We start from the raw sequence: 19794 nt of genomic DNA on the forward strand, positions 1-19794 counted from the left end.
GTCTGCACACTTGGGACTCAGCGTGTTGCTCTGACTCGATCTAACACACAGCCAAGTGTTTGGGACAAGAGTGTCCTAGCCTGCTTGGTTCTCACCAGTGGGTAAGCTTCCGAAACCTCCACACCACCCGGCCACAAGTCTCGTACCTACGTGCACCGCTCCCTCACCCACCCCGAACGCCCCCCAGTACTGGCTGCTGCTTCCCCAGGGCTGCAATGGGATCCCACGAGAGAATGGAGAAGTGGCTCGCACCTCCACACCCCACACGGATACAGGCTATGGCATTTGATCACCTCTTAAGAAAACCACGCTACCTCCTTCTCCCTGCTCTCTCTTCTGCCACTAGAGAAAGCAAGAGAAAATCAGACTCCTTTAAAATGGAATGATTAAAAAAAAAGTGGTGATAATACATGCGATGTATTTTAAAGGCCCAAATCCTTTAAGATGGCTTCTCCCTGCAAAACTATTTGAAAAACAGCTCCTTCATGGGCCCAATGGAAGGACGGAGTCTTGGGGGCCCTTCCTCAACTGGCACAGAGGCCTGGTCCTAGACCGGGTGTGGGCCTCCACCCAGGAGAAGCCAACCTCGTCCTCCACGACCTGGACCAGAAAGAAGCTGGCCAGGCAGCCCCTCCCTGCTCTGACTGCGTCCCAGGGCACGCTTAGATTCGAGCAACGTGAAGCCGCACTGAGCACAGCCGATCGCCAAAATCAACTCAGTGAGTCTCTGCACAAGCCTAGCTGACGGAAATTTGATACAACATTGTAAAATGACTATAACTCAATAAAAATATGTTAAAAAAAAAAGTGAGGAGAAAAAAAAAAAAAGCCTAGCTGACGGGCTAAAGAACACTAGCAGGCAGCAGGTTACCTCTTAGTTCATTAACATCTCGAAATGCAAATTCAAGACCTTCAGTGCCCTCCACCTGGAGGCCCTGCATCCCAGAGTATAACTCCCACTGGATAAACACGAGCACCTTTCAGGCACTGACAGGCTTGGCTTTTGGGAGACGGAGTCTGTAATTCAATCTGTAACTTTACCACAAGATGGGAGGACTGAAACTAATTTTGTGCTGACAGTGGTTTTAAGTTGTTTCTTCAGACTATGTATGGTGGGGATCTATCAGTCTGAGAAATACTGCTAAGGGAATCACACACAAATCATGTGCAAAGACAAATGCTCAGAGATTACCTTAGCATCGCTTAGGAACATTGCTTAGGACAGCAAAAAATCCTAACAGTCTAAATGTCCAACTGCAGGTCACTGTGTAAATAAATGATGGCATGTTAATTCAGCAAAATACTCTGCAGCCAGGATAATGAGCAACCTGTGTTCACGATGCCACAAGGGAGGTGGGGATAAAAACATACACTACTTACAAAAAGTCCGGAAGGCCACATATCTGCGGTGCTACATGGCACAGCGCACCTACACACATTAAACGGATTCTTTTAAACTGGGCATGCCCGGTGCGCCAGACCCTGCGGTCCCCACACGGGCTCAGCTCACGGAACACGCACATCACTCCATCAGAAGCTCCCATCAGGATGCCCTTCTGCAGCAGAGCAGACGGCAGCACAGAGTGAGGACCCTGCCCAAGGATCCAGCCAGGGCTCAAACCCAGATAGTCCAGGTCCAGATGAAGAGACCCTCACCGGGCACGGCCAGGAGAGGCAGGGGCAGGAAGGAGGGGCTGGGACAGCCTGGAGGGCACACACTCTGCCAACAGGATCCAGGGGGTTTCAAAAGGAAACTAAGGGTCTGCTGACTCTGATGTCTTTCTCTGCTGTTTCACTAGGGCTCCAGAGATGATTTCATTTCTTCATGTTTTACATGTTTCTGATGTTTTAATTGGAAAAATCAGTAAGTGTACAAACAAAACAAAAAACCCTCAGATATTTCAAAATGCCACTGGCTGACAAAATCCCACTCACTGCCCCCACCCCCCGCAGTGAGCGACCTGTCACAGACACACCTCCCTGGGGGACGCTCAGGGGTTCCACAACCGCGGCCTGGGGCCTCAACCGGCAGCTTTTCTTGCCTTGCCGAGGCACGCAAGGATATTCACAAACATATTTGTAAAGATATTGGAGGGAGGGCAGAGAATCTGGGATTACCACCAAGAGATAAAAGTCCCTGTGGCTCTCAACTGGGAGCAGTTCTGCCCTGCAATGTCTGAAGACATTTTTGGTTGTCACAATCAGGGGACTGGTATCATGTGGGCAGAGACCTGGCGGCCCCCAAACCAGTGCCCAGGACTCCCTCAACAAAGAGCTGTCTAGACCATAGACCAACATGTGGCCAGCACCTGCTCTGAAGAGAGTCAGACATGCTCCAGTCCCGCCTCTCTCCCCATCTCTCTCCCCTTCTCTGCATTGTTAAGCAGCAGCTTTGTGTTGGCTAATCCTTGGCGTCTGAGTGTCGCCAGGAGGGCAGAAAGGTCGCAGTCAGGCTGCGATCACGCGCCTGTAAGGACACCATCACGGGGCAGCTGCGGCACAGAATTCTGAAGGTGGGCCCAAAACAAGAGTCATGAAAAGTACGGACGGAACGTCAGAGAAACCAGGAAACAGGTAGTGACAGGCCAGCAGGGTGCTCAGGGCCCCGCTCCTGGCTGCTAACGAGGAACAAAGCCTGAATTCAGTGTGTTTATCTGCCTGGGCTCCCGGCAAAATGGGAAAATGTATTAATAAGAGAAAAAATTTAAAGGTTGAAATAAGACACTAAAGTTGGCAACATCATCTTATGAGGGGACAATAATTCCAAATCCACTAAATAAGGTTTAAAAAATGTTTTGCTTGGAGAGGAGTGAGAAATCTAAGTGCTAAAAACCTTAATTGGGTGAAATATTAAACAGGGACTACTTAAAAGTCCTGGAAAAATCCTGAGAAGATTTTCTGATTCCCCGGAAATTTTCTGAGAAATGTGTCTGCTTATTTAAAATTTTCAGCTACCCCAAAATAGATGAACACATTCCTGTGGGACCCTGGGAACAGTACCCAAGGGTCCTGTGGGGGCACCTGACATCCCCCAAGAGGAAGCCACTGTCAGTGTGAGTCCCTCTCTCTAGTCCTTCGTCTGTGAACACACATGTATGCTGCTAACTACATGCACCCAAAGCTCTGCGTTGTTGATAATGTGTTTATTCATAGAGAAAATACTGTATTGTTTTATATCTGTTTATTCATACTAACCACACAGGAAGCATTTACTGGCAACTGGTTTATTCAGTTGCAGCTTCGTGTCCACGTTTTGGATATGCCCCAATTTATCAGATAGTCCTATGAATGACACCATTTTGCTGTCATAACAAAAGGACCACAGGCCTCCTGCGTGAGTGTGTCTTCAGTGGAGGGACCGAGGAGAAGCCGAGGAGGGGAGCTGCTGGGTCAGAGAGAACGAGCACCTGAGATTCTGACAATTGAGAAGACAGAACAGAGCTGCCTTGTGAACACGCCTGAAACCGTACACCTCAGCACTGGTGCAGGGAACCCTCCCACGCGCGCCAGCATGTGCAGACTGCCACGGACCGTGCGTGTGGGCGTGTGTGTGGTAGGAACCTCAGTTTGGAAGTGGGAGACAAACTATGGAAAAGGAAGCTAATGCTGGGTGAAGGTGCCCCACGGCCCATGCAGGCAACCAGATGCTTTATCATCATACACGAGACACGTTTAAGAACGGGGTTCTCATACCACAACCGGATTCCTGCTCTTCCAATCCGGGCAGCTGGCTTAAATTCAGAGCAGTGATACCCATTTTTCTGCCGTGTCTTAAGTATCTAAGAAGTAGGCAGGGAAGTTCAGACAGGAGTTGCTGCTCTCTGACCTGGTACCAAGAAAACACTAAAGCCTGCCCCCTAGTGGGAACAAAAATATAAACACACAAAATGCTGTACAGCCTGTTAACATACTGAGGGAATACGCCTCTTAATTGTGCAGACTAAAACTGTCTGAAGATGGCACACACGGGCGTGGTTTATAATTCACTCTGCAACTCTGTGCAGAACAAATAAACAGAAAGCATTCACTAATGGGCCTGACCCAGGTTCCTAGGATCACTGGAGCCAAAGGTTGAAAATTTAAATCAAAAAAAAGTTTAAAAACCAAATAACTTAATTCAAATATATTAACCAAGAAGTGTTCAAAAACAGAGTTAAATTCGTGCTTTTAAAATTTAGCCTCTCAAGGTCTCCCACTGGCTAAACGTAGGCTAATTTGAGCATAAAATTGTTCCCAATGATTATAACACACTAAGCAAAAAACCTGGGATTCTCTGGGAGGGGGAAGGGGGGAAGAAAGGGAGAGAGAGAGAGAGCAAAGGAGGGAAGGGGGGAGGGAGGGGAGGAATAAGGGAGGGGAGGAGCGGGAGGAGGATGGAGAGGCGGGAGGGAGGGGAGGGGGAGGGAAGAAGGGGGAACAAAGCTCGTGTTTTGAGCGGGAGGGTCAACTAGGAGCAGAAAATCACCAGTTAAAATTGTCATATCATGATTTGGGTAAGAAGAGCCAATAGGTGCTGAAACAAACATGAGGATAAAGGTTAATGGGGAACAGGGTATACCCAGGATGTCACAGTTTGATCCCATGGATTTCTTGTTAACTGCAGAGGGACACTGTCCCCTAAGATCACCATCTTAGCCAAGTGACCACACGCCACCTCACCAGTAGTGGGACGTTGACCCGTACAGCCTCTGGGTGTTGCAAGTGAAGCACACAGCCCTTGAGAGCAAGCACTCGGCCCCAAACACTAACCTGACTCCGGCGTAACTTCTGGTTTACAAATGACACACAGATAAAGAAACCGTAAGACAAATCCAGAATGTTAGACAATGTACAAGATATCAGCCTGGACTCTTCAAAAAGTCAAACTCTTGTGAGAAAGAAAAAAAGATGAGAAATGAGGAACTGTCCTTTACCAAGAGAGACTGAAGAGATATAATCACCAAAGGCAGTGCACGAATGCTGGCTGCATCGTGACTTAAAAATGAATAAACACACACTTACAAAGTTATTCTCGTGACAACTGGGAAATCTGAATACCAACTAAATATTAGATATTATGACATAATTTTTATTTGTTAGGTATAATGATGTAACTGTGGTAAGGCAGAGAAACGGCCTTACTCTCAGAAGATGCAAGATGAAGTGTTTAGGTCATGTTGTCTGCAACATTCTTTCAAGTCATTCAGCAAAAAACTAAAATCTCTATATAATTTAGATAGCCTAGAACAATACAGGCAAGAGATATCTGTGGCCCACAGAGGGGCAGGGCGACATGGATGGAAACGTGTGAGACAGACATTCAGACACAGAATCAGCCTGGCTTGCTGACGAGCTGGAGGAGGGGAGGGGAGGCACAGAAGGAGCCGGGGCCAGGCAGGGTGCCATGAGAGGAGACTGGCAGGAGCAGGATGGGGTGCAGACGCGGGAGGGGAACCATGGGTTCAGCTAAGAACACTCCAGATACTGGAAGAACAGCCGAGTGCCTCCATGGGCCGACGCCCAGGGGCTGCTGGAGAGGTGGGCTTGGGCCCAGGAAGAGCTGGGGATGGAAATAAGGCTTTGAGAGTCACCAGCAGGTAAACAGTTAACAAGGCCAGAGAAGCGAAGGTGAGCCCCAGGTGTGTGAGCCCCAGGGTGTCGAGAACAGAGCCCAGCACCTGCTGGGCACACAAAGGCCCACGAGACACTGACCCTGTGCAGAAACTGCCAGCAGAAAGAGTGAGTCATCACGGCGTCTCACCCGCTGTCCAGCTCTAAGAATTTTCTACAAGTTTCAGAATTTAAACTTAAGAAAAGGCAATTTGCTGACATTACCCATGATCACTTGGTACAATCTCCACTTCAGAGGGTGTGAAACCGACAACCACATATTAAAGTGTTTTTAATGAAGTCATTACAGTATTCTGACTACAACTTACATCGCACAGTGACTTAAGACACACTTAGGGGGTATTCCGGAACCTTCAGCGTGGACATCGGACAAATTCAGAACATGTGAAACCAATACCCAGTTTTACCTACTCTCAAAAGCCCATTTTAAATATAATTTCTGGAAACTCAAATATCAAATACTGAAAGTCTTGATATCAACCCTATGTCGTGGACAACAAAGGTACAAGAGGAAGCCACAGACACTGGCCTGCCGTGATGACAAGACAGTTTCCTCTGTTCCTGTGATACACTCGCCCGGAACGTGCAGTGTGAAATGCTTATCAGGCGGTTAGTGGGGGTGCAAACAGTCCACGGATCATTCAGTAATTTCCAAATAACTTGTTGATTTTTAAAATTTGTTAGTATATTTTTTTAACTTGACACAGCTTCAAGAGTTAAATAAAATCACTGGAAGCGCCTTCGTCTGACTCGGGGCGCACACCAACCCCCTCCTGTAACCTTCCCCTGTACTGATGGAGATTAAGTGATCTGTAGTCTCAATTCAGAGAATTTCTCTGGTGTATCATCCTCTCTCGGCTTCTGATGAATTAACAATAATTAATACAAAACATCTTCTATTCTTTTTGATACTTCTGAGATTTTTATACAACTACCATTTCTATTATTGGATTTACCAGAACATAATACTGAGTTAGGTCAAATGTGATGTTTTAGGTCAGACACAAAAAGATGCAGATGACGGTTACGGGGAAGGTTCTTTGCCAAGCTGCCTGGATGACACTCTGTAAGTTAGAACTTAAACGTCTCTGTGTGCCTCAGTTTCCTCATGTATCAACTGAGTATGATGATGACAGTAATTATAGTTCTCAAGTACAGTTCATAGACACTAGAATGCTGCCTGTCACAGAGCAGCAGATGTTGACATTTGTGTTCATTTTTATCAACACAGTGAACATAGTGAATGCCCTGACAGGCAGGCATGCAATAAACTCATCCCATTAAATGGAGGGACAAAGAGGCAAACACTGAAGGCATTTGTCTCTAACCTGCCTTCACAGGCTCCATCCCTCTCTGCCTCAGGAAACCTGTCAGGGCTGGCAGCGACCCCAAACACCTACCAAGCACCTGGTGACTCTCCCAGGTGCTCTCAGAGCCAGTGCTGTGGACTGCAGTTCCCACAGTGGCCACTCGAGGGCGTCTCTAGGGGAGCACAGCCAGCTGCCAGTTCCAGGGTGCTAGGTGCTAGGGTGGCTCCCCCAAGTGCCTCGTCGGTGCCCCCGGTTCAGGCAGGAGGTGTGAGCAGGGCACAAGCTGGCCCTCCTTGCCTGGAGGGAGCCAGCGGCAGTGCCCGCACTTCTGGGAATCTGACTGGCAGGGGCAATGACCAATCAGAACAGAGGTCGGCAGCAGCTCAGAAGAAGGTCCCAGCTGTGGTGGTGGCTGAGGGAGAGGCCCTGAGGTGGCAACTGGTTAACCCGTGGGACAGCCGCGCTGAGCATCAGCCCTGATGAGGTTAGCCGTGGGACGACAGCCATCTCTGAACAAACCGGTGACCTGCGTCCGCAGCGTCCGAGCGCTCACACGTGTGCTTACAAGCGCACGCAGGACTGACTACTTACCTTGGGCTGCGTATCTACAAGAACCGTCCTCCACCAGAACGTTGTAGAAGGGCTGGTGGTGGCCGTGGGGCAGGCTGTGGACGTTCATGTTTCGGATCCACTCGTGTCCCATCATGCAGGTGGGGTCCCAGCCGTAGATGACACAGTTATAGCCGTACCTGAGCAACAGGAGAGCAGCGGCGAGTCAGCCCCCGGGACCCGGTCACAGCAGCTGTGAAACGTACAGACGGCGGCCTGGCTTCTCTTAAGCCCGCCTTCTTACAGATTTACCTGCTTTTACTCCTCATTGGATCACTCTTCAGGACGCCCTGGGCCCTTTTAATAAACCCCTCTTCTTATCAATACAACACTTCATTAGGAAAAGAATACACTTTTAACAAGAGAGATGGGACAACTGGTTATCCAAATGGAAAATGACATCAGGACTCAGGCCTGACAGTAATACACAAAATCAGTTAGTAGAACAAAGACTATGGCGTAAAATGCAGAACTTTAAAAACATCTTCGTGACTCAGAAAAGGGAAAGATTTCTTGAACAAGGGATAAAAATACAATCCATAAAGGAAAAGATCGAATAATTTGACAGCATTAAAATTAAGCAACTAAAAGATCCTGATTCGAATACACTGTGTGTGTGTGCGTGCGCGCATACATAAATAAAGTAGAAAAACTGGGGAAACACAAACTCTGCCTAGATATTTGACGAGGTTAAGGAACTGTGTATTTTTCTTAGGTGTGACAACAGAATGGTAAATGTGATTTTTAAGAAAGAGAGAGCCTTACCTTTTAGAGTTACACACTGAAATAGCTACACATGAAATGACATCTGGTATTTGCTCCAGGGAGGAGGAGGGTACGGGGTGGAGATGAAACAAAGAAGACTGACCCACGACACTAACTGTTGAAGCTGGATGTGGGAACGTGGTCTGGTTCACCACCCTCCTCTCGACTCGCATATATGCTTGAAATTTCCACAACAAAGTTTAAAAAAAAATGCAATAAAAGAATGGAAAACCCTAGCCAAAAACTGAGATAACATATCTAAAACTTATCTGCTCATAGAGACTAATACACATAATAAAGATACTGCAAATCAGTAAGAAAGACCAATAGCTCAACTGAAAAATAAGCAAAATAATTGAAGCCGCGCTCAATCAAGGGAAACTTGAATGGCCAGTAAATACAAGAAAAGAACCTCAATCTGGGTAGTAACCAGGGAAATGCAAATTAAAACCACAATGAAACGCCATTTGCCATTTACTACATAAGTGTACTTTTAAAGGTCTGGCACTAACACATGTTGGCCAGAATCAAATCTCTCAGCTCCCCTGCTGGTGCGGTGTAAATCAGTACAGCTGCTTTGGAGGCGGTTTAATTCTGCCTCGTCAATCGGCCAGGCCCATCCCCCACGGCCCAGCAAGCCCCTACCCACACTCAGATCCAGGGGGAGCGGGACTAGAGGAAGAGATGAGGGACGATGAACAGAGGAGAGGGGAAAGGAGCGCTTCCATCCTCCCACAGAAAAGGTCACTGAAAACACGAGAGGACCTCCCTGTGAGGAGAGCGAGTTGCTTCTTAAAAAACGAAGAGGGTCAGGATGCGGTTCGGCCCTGGGTCCTTGCTGTAACGGGTCGGGTCCCCTTCAGGCGTGTCCCGGCTGCTCCTGAGAAGCAGGGCTCACAGCACTGTGTCCTCTGCAGCCAGAGGCGGGGTGGACGTGGGGACACTCACCTCTTGTGTTTCATAATGAGCCCAATGGAGTAGCAGACATCTCTGTGCTTCTCGTGGGAGCGGAGCTTCACCTCCACGCCCACCTCCTCCTTCTTACGCTCAATGTGCTCGAGCGTGTGCTGCACCAGATAGCCCACCGCCCCGTGCTGCCCGGGGTCTAGGGTTTGGATGTGCTGGAGGATGTCAAGCACCTTCAAGACAAGACAGAAAGACTAGGAGATAATATTTTCATTTAGGCCTTTTCTTTTTCCTGGCACGGGATTTAGCCCTACATAACCTGACAAGGACGGCAAGGCGGGCTGGGCTGACGGTCCAAGTCTCCGTGACCTCTGTGCCACCCCCTCCCCCGGCTCCCACCCCGTCAGCGCTCTGCGCACCTGGAGTCCACAGACTCGCTTCGCAGGCTGGGGACTGGCCCCGGCGTCCAACTTCAACCAGCGCGGCGGGAGGAGCTATTTAGAAGCACGGGTCACTCGAGTCAGTGCAGGGGGCAGGGGGCTGCCATCTATGAGTACCTTTGGACCAGGTGCCTTCTAGAAGGTTCTAACACTCTTGGTGAGTGTAGGGACTCATTTATACACAAAAAGGAAACAATTTTAACCTGCCACTCATGAATTGAGAGGAAAAAGAAATCTAAGTTGCTGCAATCAAGACCAAGATGAAGGGGAGGGTGTAGCTCAAGTGGCAGAGCGCATGCGTAGCATGCCTGAGGTCCTGGGTTCAATCCCCACTACCTCCTCTGAAAGGAAATAAATAAACCTAATTACCTCCCCACTACCAAAAGGGAAAAAAAGACCAAGAGGACAGGCAGCAGAGCTGCCCCGGGGCTGCAGGAGTGGAGGGGTCACAGAGAGGGCACTGGAACCACTGGAACCTCGCAGATCAGGCAGCTTATTTATGATGATATACTTGAAGAAGGAAGACCTGTGCATCAGGGCTCTGAAATCCTACTGGTCATTTCAATTATGCCGACTCCCACTGGAATTCAGGGTCCAGGTGCACATGGAGACCCCGCCCTTGTGGAATCTGCATGACTAGCTGGCAGAAGCAGAACTGTCTGACCCCAAAGTCCTGTTCTCTCTACTGCGCCCGGTGCGTCTACAGAGAAATGCAAGTTCAAAGACAGCTGGCTGCTAAGCACCTGCTGTCGCCCAGCACGCACAGAGGGTCTCCGACACGGTTCTCCTCTGGACACGGGACCGCCTCCTACTCACTGACGTTTAGTAGACAGAGCAGCCTGGACTCCAGCCCCAGGTCTGTCAACCTCGCTGTCTACCTCTGAATTAGTTTATTTACTCTTCAAATAATGAGCACTGCCCTATTTCCTGATACACTGTGAACCTGTAAAAGGGTGGTGAAAACTAATTTTATGCAGTGTTAAGACATTATTTTAAAACCCCATCTTGTCTTCCAGAATGAGACCTGCAGGATCTGAATATTTACTGAATACTTACTCCCCGCTGGTCACTGTGCCAAGCCTGTCACATTTTTTTAATTTCATTTAATCCTCCCAACTTGAAGGTCAGCAGTCCAGTCACTGCCAATTTCCAGATGAGGAATCAGGCTTAGTGAAGTAACTGGCCTGAGCTCGCAGGGTTATGGAGACACGGAGTGAGGACGTGGACCCAGGGCTAACTCACAGCCCCAGGTCTCAGTCGCCATCACATCAAAGCAGGACTAGGAGTATCTTAATTAACCACTCTGAAAATTTTCAAATGTAAAAAAATGGACAGGCTCACACAGGCACCTCTCATCTGTGTGGCCCACTGTTGTCTATGGCAAGGTAATGTAATAAACTCCTTTCCTATTTTCTCCTTTTTTTCAAAAAAAAAAGACAGACTGGTATAACCCCAAGTAGCAAACCCAGCTTCACATGGTACCAGCTAGGAGCCAATTCCATCCACTTCCCACCTCCAGCAGCGGCCTTAAAATCCGGGGGACACTAACAACACTGTTCTTTGGAGCTAAAAGCATCAGATTTCACAGTCAGCTTCTTGTGTTCCCCCTCTGAAGTTCCAACGAGTCACTTTCGACAACTCCTGCACTCGTTTCTACAGACACAGCCTCCCCTCTGTTCCTGGCAGCCCCTCCCCACCAGATAAGTTAAAGAAACGTAACTGGGAATCTTCAAAGCACAAAGGAAGTCTTGAACTCAGAGGACCAGAGAAGCAGAGAAGGTTCGGGGATATTTACCCCGTCCTGCCTCTGGTGTATGGATGACTTGGAGGAGGGAGAGGGCAGAAACACAGAAGGTACCACGGATGGGCCGGGTGTGCTGCTGAAGGGCATGCTGACAGCTGGGCACCAGGACGGCTCCAGCCCTGTGCCTGGGCCCAGAATCCCAAGAACCCACAACTTTTAGGGTAGAGATCTTGGAACAGGGGGTCTATCACTCACGACTGGCGACCTGCTCTGCAAAGGGCCTGAGAGAAAATATTTCAGGCTTTCCAGGCCGTTCGGTCTCTGACTCAACTACTCCCCTCTGCCACTGCCGCTGGAAAGCAGCCAGGCAGTCGGCAGACAAATGGACTTGGCTGAGTGCTGGCAAAATGCGCTCACAAAGCCAGGCGGCTCTGGGCCCACTGGCCGGAGTTTGCGGGCCCTGCTCTCTCCTCCTAACCGCAGGTTCCCCCGCAGAGCTCTCTCTGTGGCTCTCAGCTCCAGCCTCGGGATGTCCACTTGTCTGTGGGCTCTTCTACTCTCCGGGCTTCAGCTACCTGATGCTGGGAGCCCCTCCAGATGCTGCAGGATGGCGGCCCCAGGCACACAAATCACATTCAACGCACCCCAAGCTGAGCACGGTGTCTCTGACCCCGGAAATCAGGGCGTCCTCTTTGAGCCTCCTCCGTCGTTCGTACCTAACAAAGTTCTGTCATTCCTTAATCACTCATTTTAAATAAAAATCTTGTGAGCACCTGCTGGATGGCAGGAATTATGCTGAGAGCAAGGGGAACAGCCCCAGTAAAGGACAGAACAGATGTGGTCCTTGTCCTTAAAGAGCACGGCCTCATGGAGAATGCTCACTAAGCAAGCAGCTGTAACATCCCTGGACAAGTTTTGTGGAAGGGCAAGCAGAGGGCTGGTGCAGCAGAGAACCTGGGGGCAGGGGAAGGGTCTCAGAGGCAACAGCTTAGGCTGACGGCTTGAAGTCAGAGAACAAAGATGAACAGAGGCCGCGGCAGGACAGTGTGGACAGGGAAGCTCAGGCAGGCAGGGCCAGGCCACCAAGAAGCTAGCAGGCCACGATGAAGAGTATGGGCCTGATCTTCAAGGCACCGAGGGAACCATTCAGAGCAGTGAAGGGACACAAGTGACATTTTATCATGATTACTCTGGCTACAGTGATAGAACAGGCTCGAAGGATCTAAGGAGAAGGAAGGAGACTGCATAGGAGGCTGTGCGATAACCTAGGAGACACAGCCACAGGCAGGCATGCAGTGGACATCCAGACATGCTGGTCTGGAGCCTAGGGTCCCTGTAGGAGAACAAGGATTCACGAGCCGTCCGCCTACGGATGGTAACTGAGGTGAGGAGACCAGGTGAGATCACCAAGGGGAACGTGCAGAGCAGAAAGAAATCTAGAAACTACCCCACAGAGTGGAGCCTGTAAGGGAGAGAGAGAGGAGCCAGCAAGAGCCTGGGAACCAGGGATCAGAGTCAAAGGGACAGAGTGTTCTGAGCGGGGGTGACCCAAGTGATCAAGAAAGATAAGGAAAGACAAGCATCCGCCAGATTCAGCAGCAAGGAGAATGGTTCGGCAAAGGCCGTTCACGTTCATGTGGACGAGGGGTGGAAACACGAGCAGTGAGCAGCCCGCGGGAGGCGAGGTGGGGAGGTGTGGCCGCAGGAGGCAGAGAGATAAGGTGTGGCCGCAGGCAATGCCCAAGGGCAGTCATGACAGTGCTTTTTCTTTTCTTTTTTTTCAAAGATGAGAGAGACCTGAGTATGTTTAATGCTGACAACAGACAGGAGAAACAGGGAGCTGCAGATACGGAAGAAATGAAGGAAAATAAAGGAAAGGCAGGCTGGTTGGATCCAGAACACAAGGATGTCAGGGGGACATCTGTTCTACTGAAATGTGGAGAACGGAGGGAAGGGGTAACTATGGATCAGAATGAGGATGTGGATGCAGGTTTGGCAGCAGGAAGTAGCAAGTGCCCGTCTGCTGGCTTTGGAAACAAGCCGGCTGAGCCCCTAGTCCACAGGCGTGAAGCGTGTGGGCAGCTCAGAATCCAAACTGCTGGACGCCTGGTGCCATCACACCTGTGTAGGAGACCTTGCAAATGGCTCCACTTCTCTCGCTGCCTCAGTTTCATTACTTGTAAAAGGGCAAAAAAACAGTGTCCACCCCAAAGGGCTGGAAGACGGTGCTGGAGAAGGTCTGCAGCACCGAGCTCTCTCACCTCCGTGCCGGCTCGGGCTGCTCCCGCTGCCGGAGGAGCCTACGTCCCTGTCCTCTGAGACTGTCGCCCAGACTTCCAGGCCCACCACAAACCCTTCCTTAGGAGGAATCTTCCCTAACTGCTTCCGCATCCCCTGGAGTCTCCCTCACTGGGGATCCCAGCGTTCCTCTGCTGTCCCAAGTGTCATTTCCACAGTTAGAGCACAGCTCATCGAAGGAGGGGGTGGCCTCGCACTGGAAATGGGCCATTTTTTTTTCCTGACCATTTAAGGAGGATACCAGGGTCATTCCCCAGGAGGCAGCACAGGGGCACTGAACTGAGTCAGCCATCAAAGGTAGGGATGCCAGAGCCTCTGCAGATGATCCTCCAGAAAGAGGATGTCAACCTAACTGCTCCTAAGGCTGACGTGTGATTTAAATACAGAATTTACTTATAAGGAATCATGATTTGAAAGGATCTCTGCGTTTTACAAACTATCTTGAAATCCCTCAACTAATGTAAGGTAAAAAGTGACAGGAACTAGCTATGCATATCCTGGTATCAAAATAAATAAAGAAAATAATGAAAATAAACTGTTCAGCTCTGGACAACAGGGTCTGGGGGTGGGTGGTGACTTTGGTAGCGAGACTAATTTTCCAGGAGCTCTTCTAGGGGGTCACGTGGACGTCCTGGGAGGATACCGGCTGCCCAGGCTACGGACGGCATCTTAAGATAGGAGCCTAGGAGTTTTCCTACTGACGTGTCTTTCTCTAGACCTTTGAAGTTGTGAATAAATGAGACGATGTAAATCTTAGCAATGTCGGGTGGCTGAGACCATGCACTTTCTCAAGGTAGATTTTACTACCCTCTAGTGACGTGGGCTGATTTTATCGTGAGGTTCCTCTGAGAGCTCAGAATTCAATTCTCTCACCAGGCTGTTCTAAACAAACAAAATGGATTATTAACACATTCCCCTGGAGCGGCCAGGGCGTGATGGAAGCGTGCAGCTGCGCCCGCGTGTACGGCACAGCTGGATGTGGACATCCGCTGCACCCACAGCGGTGCTGAGCTGGCCGGAAGTGCTTGCTGCTGGCCAAAGGGGACCACCCCAAACCCGAGAAATCCAAGTGGAGTAGTAGCAAAACCCAACAGTTTCCAAAGGCATGAGCGGTCCTTAATGCATCCAGCAGCTGGGCCTGAACACATCTAAGATTTCCTTTTCAGATGCCACGGAGGAGTGTTTACACGTGGTCAATGTAGCTGCGAGCACAGCTGGAGGATGGACATTTATAGCTAGGCTTCCCCTTGCTGAGAAGGATGACTTGGGGAGAATACATCTCTGGGACACTAGTGGGTGAGTGGCAGGGCAGAGGCCTTGTGGCTCTGGGAGTTTAAGGCACTGGCCACAGAGAGAATGGGCAACTCTTGGCAGGATAACCAAGTTTTATGAGAATAAAAGGAGATGAAAAATTAAATCGCTGGGTCAAGACTGGGAGACTTCGAATAAATCTGTGTGTATCCCCCATGTTAACACAGGGATACACTTGTAGGAGCCGCCTTTCAACTAGAATTTCCCTCTCTAAGGCAAGTGCAAAGCATCAAAGTAAAATAATTACCTTCTCTGGCCAGATGCCCAGGTGGAAGTAGAGCCTGGCTTGAAGGAGGAGCAGCTGCACCTGGTCCGGGTACATCGCCAGATACAGGTCCAACGAGTCTCTCAGGAGCTGGTACGACTGGTCGATGCCTTCCCTGGAGGGGAATCAATTCTCGTCTTAACCTCTATGCTTCTGAGCGAAGACCCTCCTTTCAAGGGCCCATGTTTTAAAAGTAATTGACACAAATCCTACACATTTTCTGCTTCTGATACTTCCTCTCTGTTCAGCAAAAAAAAAAAAAAAAAACACACACAAGAAATAAAATCTTACACCCCACTAAGCTAAAATCATAAGCACTTTTGTTATGTGGTCATTTCAGCAACACTGTGCATAACAGAGGACTTAGAGGGCAGTGAGACTGCTCCGTATACTATAATGGTGCGTACAGGTCATTACATATTTGTCCAAACCCACAAAATGTACACCAAGATAGAACCCTAACATAAACCATGGACTTTGAGTGATAAGGACATGTCACTGTAGGTTCATCAGCTGTAACAAACGCCTCCCTCTGGTGGAGGACGTTGCCAGTGAGGAAGGCTGTGTGTGTCTCGGAGGCAGGGGTAAATGGGAACTCTCTGTACTTTATGCTCAGATTTGCTGTGAACCTAAAATTGTTCTAAAAAAATTAAATGTATTAAAAACAAATTCTGCCACTGGCAGAAAACTATTACTAAAATGTACAATTTTCTATTTTCCCTGTAAGACCAATTTCCTTGGACTCAAAAGGAAGATAGTTTTGTTTGCTGATTTAAGTGATAGAAAAGTATAAATTAAAAGATGACAAAGCACTTGGACATGAAAACTAATTGTCGTCGGTCTAAAATATTCTTGTTACTGAAGAATGCTTTTAGTATTTATTAAAGAGAACTTGTTCAAGTCCGCTGCAAAGATCTCAAAGGAAAGTCACTTAGCATATCTTAAGTCTGGACAGCACTGTGTCACAGAACCATTTCTTCCCGTGGTGGGCAGACAACTGTAGCCTTCCCAACTGTGCACAGCACCGCTGCTTCTCGGCATCACAGGGAGGCTCATTAAATAAAACTCTGCAGGGCAACTGGAGCCTCCAGAGACACACACTCCACAGAAGCACTGGACGACCAAGAAAACCTTACCGCTTTCCCAGGCTTAAAAGGTTTCCCACCATTCGCTGCAACACCTTCTTCACGTTCACCACCCCATACAGCGCTGCAGTCACGTGCTGGCCGATCAGGTATTCACATTCTTTCACGGTCAGCTGCTTGCCTTTCCCGAAAGCATCTATGTAAATGTAGTCAAAGATGTCCAGGGTCGCCCTAACCAGAGAGCATATGTAGTTAGCCAAATCTCAGGCTAGAGCTGAACAAGTCAATATTTAAAACTCCCCTAATCAGTAGCTCAAATCAGATGCTGAATGTTAACACAGTGGCATTTCCAGTGAAAATATCAAGGCCTTGTCCAAAGTTTAAAATCTGACCTTTATACCTGCTCTGCTGTGTTGAGACTGCTGCACACTGGCATTTAAGAAACAGCGCTGATTTATGCCATCTAATATAGTTTTTTATGGAGATTAATCCTAAAAGTCACTGCCAGGCGTATCTATCAGAAGTCCAGTGGAAATATTTATGGACCACCCGAGGCGGCCCATTACTCCCACAGAGCAGCGATAGTTAGCGTCTGTGGACCCCGGGCCCGGGAGGCACGCGGACAGTGACAGTGCCTGGAACCACAAGTATTCTGGCCTCAGTTCTGCAGACACACTCGGGTGGTACAGATCTGCTGAGCCCGCCTGTGGCTGAGCTGGGAACCTGCCCCAGACCACAGAGAGCTGTCCTGGCCTCCATCCCACTGCTCCCCTCTGTGGAGCTGCTTTCCATGACCAGCGCTCTCCCGCGAGGGGATGGCCCGTGCGTGCGGTGTGGGGCGGCGCTCACACGAAGTAGGTCCTCACCGTGTTACCACACTGCACTCACTCTGTGAGGACTTCTGAGGGATTGAGGGGAGACTTTGTTTCAGGGAGAGTTGTGGTTTTTAGCCTGTTGTGAGCAACTGTTTCACTTGCATCTTAAGCCCACTGCAAAACATGTAAGAGATTTTCTCTCGGGATGCTAAAAAGCCCAGATTTCTTCTGAGTCATATGAATAGCCCACCTTTAGCAAAACAGATATAAATTTTCCAGAAATAAGGAATACTCTTCAGCCCTTTTCTGAGTCTAGGAGAAGCACACAAATGCACACAAATTTACAGGCAAAAATCCTTAATAAAATAAAAGCAAATCAAATACAGCAAATATATTATAAAAATCCACATGATTAAGTTAAATTTACCTCAAGAATGAAATGGATTCGACCACTAAAAAAAAAATCTATTTTAGCACATGCAGACTAAGAGAGAAAAACTGTATCATCCTATCTATACGCACAGAAAAGAAATTTTGGAAAAAAATCCTAATTAATAAAACTTAGCAAATTAGGAACTTAGCAAGCAGCTTTCATAATCTCAATGAAAGGTACGGCCCCCAACAGCACGTCTGAGGTGAAATTTTAGAGTCATACCCAAGGCAGAGTCCCTGCCATCACTGTTTCTATCCACTCTGCACAAGAGGCCCCAGCCAGCAGAGTAAGTAACAGAAACAAAAACACATTAGGGCTAGAAAAGAAAAGAAGAAACAGAACTGTCCCAATTCAGACAATATGACTGTCTACACAGAAAAGTTGAAAGAGTCAACCAATTACTAGCAGTAATAATTTATTCAGTGGAGGCGCTGATGATCAGACCCAGATCTAAGTGTATACCACCACCGTTTCGAAAGCATAATTTAAATGGTCACCATTTACAACAGCAACAAGAAGTTAAAGTACTCAGGAGTAAATCTAACAAGATCTCAAAGAGCTCGATGTAGAAAATGATGAAACCTTTTAAAGAGCATTAAAAACAGCTTAAATGTGGAGGGAGACATGTTCGCAGACAGACAGACTCAGCAGTGGCACGCTGGCCACACTCCTCGTGCGAATGCATGAGTCCGAAGGAAGCTCTGGGGCCAGCTAACGTCCGCACAGGGCTTCCAGGGAGCCTGTAAGCAGCTCTAAAGCTACACAGGAACACAAGGCTCAGAGGATCCAGGGCAATTCTGAGTGGGGGTCCGGCTCTACCACCCACTGGACTAATGACGAATTCACAGTCAGTGTGACACTATGGTCTTGGTGCAGACACAGAGACAGAGGGCCTGAGGGGCAGAGTCCCAGCGAGGAGGCAGAGGGCCTGCAGCCCAGCTGCTGGCTGAGGGGCTGTGCGCTCTCCCGCACCATCCCCACCTCTTGCCCGCAGGCCAGCCCTTCAGGGGTCTCAGTGCTGGTGTCTGCCAGGGGACGGGGGTGCTAACAAATTATTGCATTGTTTGTCTGGATTGTACTGTATGCACACTGCAGCCTAAGAAGAGAAAATGCTCCTGCTACCACACACAAATGTGCCCAGCAGTAAGTCACTGGGTAAATAATATGATAATTGGTTATTTTAAATGTTCTATATTGTGCAGAAATCCTCAGTGGACTATTATATAAGCATTTAAGAATATTTTATGAATATTTGGGAAAATTGGTTAGGTTATTCAGGGAGAGGAATGCGCTGAAAAAGCAGTTTTCCCATTTGAAATAATGGAAAAGGGGTGTTTGCTATTCAAAAGAGAAACCATCCAGTACATTTTAAGGAACACATTATATTTGGAAAACAAAGGGAGCCTGTATTTACTATTTAAAGAAACATACATATGTAATAAACTATAAAATTTGCATGGAAATAACAAATACCTTCAAACTAACTGGCAGATACCTCTAGAGAGGAGAGGAGGGAGAAAGGGCTAAGTAGGAACACCGAGGAGGCTCGCCTTAACACACGTGTTTTATTTCTTCACCTCAGAGGTGGAAAAAGACCAGCATCAGAAATTCCACCAAAAAAAAAAAAAAAAAAAAAAAAGAAATTCCACCAGGTGTGTAAAGCACTAGGTTCTCTCATTTAACCCTCCAAACCACTTTATGAAACACATTAGCCCATTTTACAGAGGTGGAAACTGAGGCTCAGAGGAAGCCGAGGTCTGAACCCAGGCTAACTTCAAAGCTCAGCTACTTTCTGTTATACAGCTCATCACCTCACCAAAGGGTACCACAGCTGGTCATTAGCAAGTAGTTTCAAATAACAGGATGTAATCAAACAGCTTTGTTTCTTTTTTCTCTAGATGGCACTTTAAAAAATATCTTTACCTACATGAGGAACTACTCTTTCAGAAAAGCTAGACTATAGCTAAAAAGGAGTTTCATGTCCAATAGGACACCAGGTTTAAAAAAGAGAACAAAATAGAACTCGCCCTGGTCTACAAAATGCACATCAGTCTCCATCCCTCCCTAAAAGGAGCATCTCTGACAACTTGAACATTTGCACACGAATGAAGACCTTGGTTGAAGAACTTGGTTGCCTCGTTCCCTCCCCTCCTCCCTCCCCCTCCCTTCTGTGGGAAGGGGGGCTAGGGGAGATTTTATGGAG

At 48.3% G+C, this 19794-nt stretch overlaps 1 protein-coding gene across 2 annotated transcripts in view; it reads right to left on the reverse strand.

Moving 5' to 3' along the window:
• Window positions 1–19794, reverse strand: part of FBXO21 (F-box protein 21) — a 38788-nt gene that overhangs the window by 4484 nt on the left and 14510 nt on the right. The window contains exons 8-11 of one of the 2 annotated variants that reach the window (XM_072952862.1): window positions 16395–16574; window positions 15241–15373; window positions 9243–9433; window positions 7512–7669 (exon numbers count right to left, since the gene is read on the reverse strand). In XM_072952862.1, the coding sequence (XP_072808963.1) occupies window positions 7512–7669; window positions 9243–9433; window positions 15241–15373; window positions 16395–16574 (662 nt within the window). Of the gene's footprint in view, window positions 1–7511; window positions 7670–9242; window positions 9455–15240; window positions 15374–16394; window positions 16575–19794 lie in introns of both variants that reach the window. The other variant, XM_072952861.1, reaches the window with a different exon arrangement.

This window comes from Vicugna pacos, chromosome 32 (genome assembly GCF_048564905.1).
Source record: "Vicugna pacos chromosome 32, VicPac4, whole genome shotgun sequence".
Taxonomy (NCBI): domain Eukaryota; kingdom Metazoa; phylum Chordata; class Mammalia; order Artiodactyla; family Camelidae; genus Vicugna; species Vicugna pacos.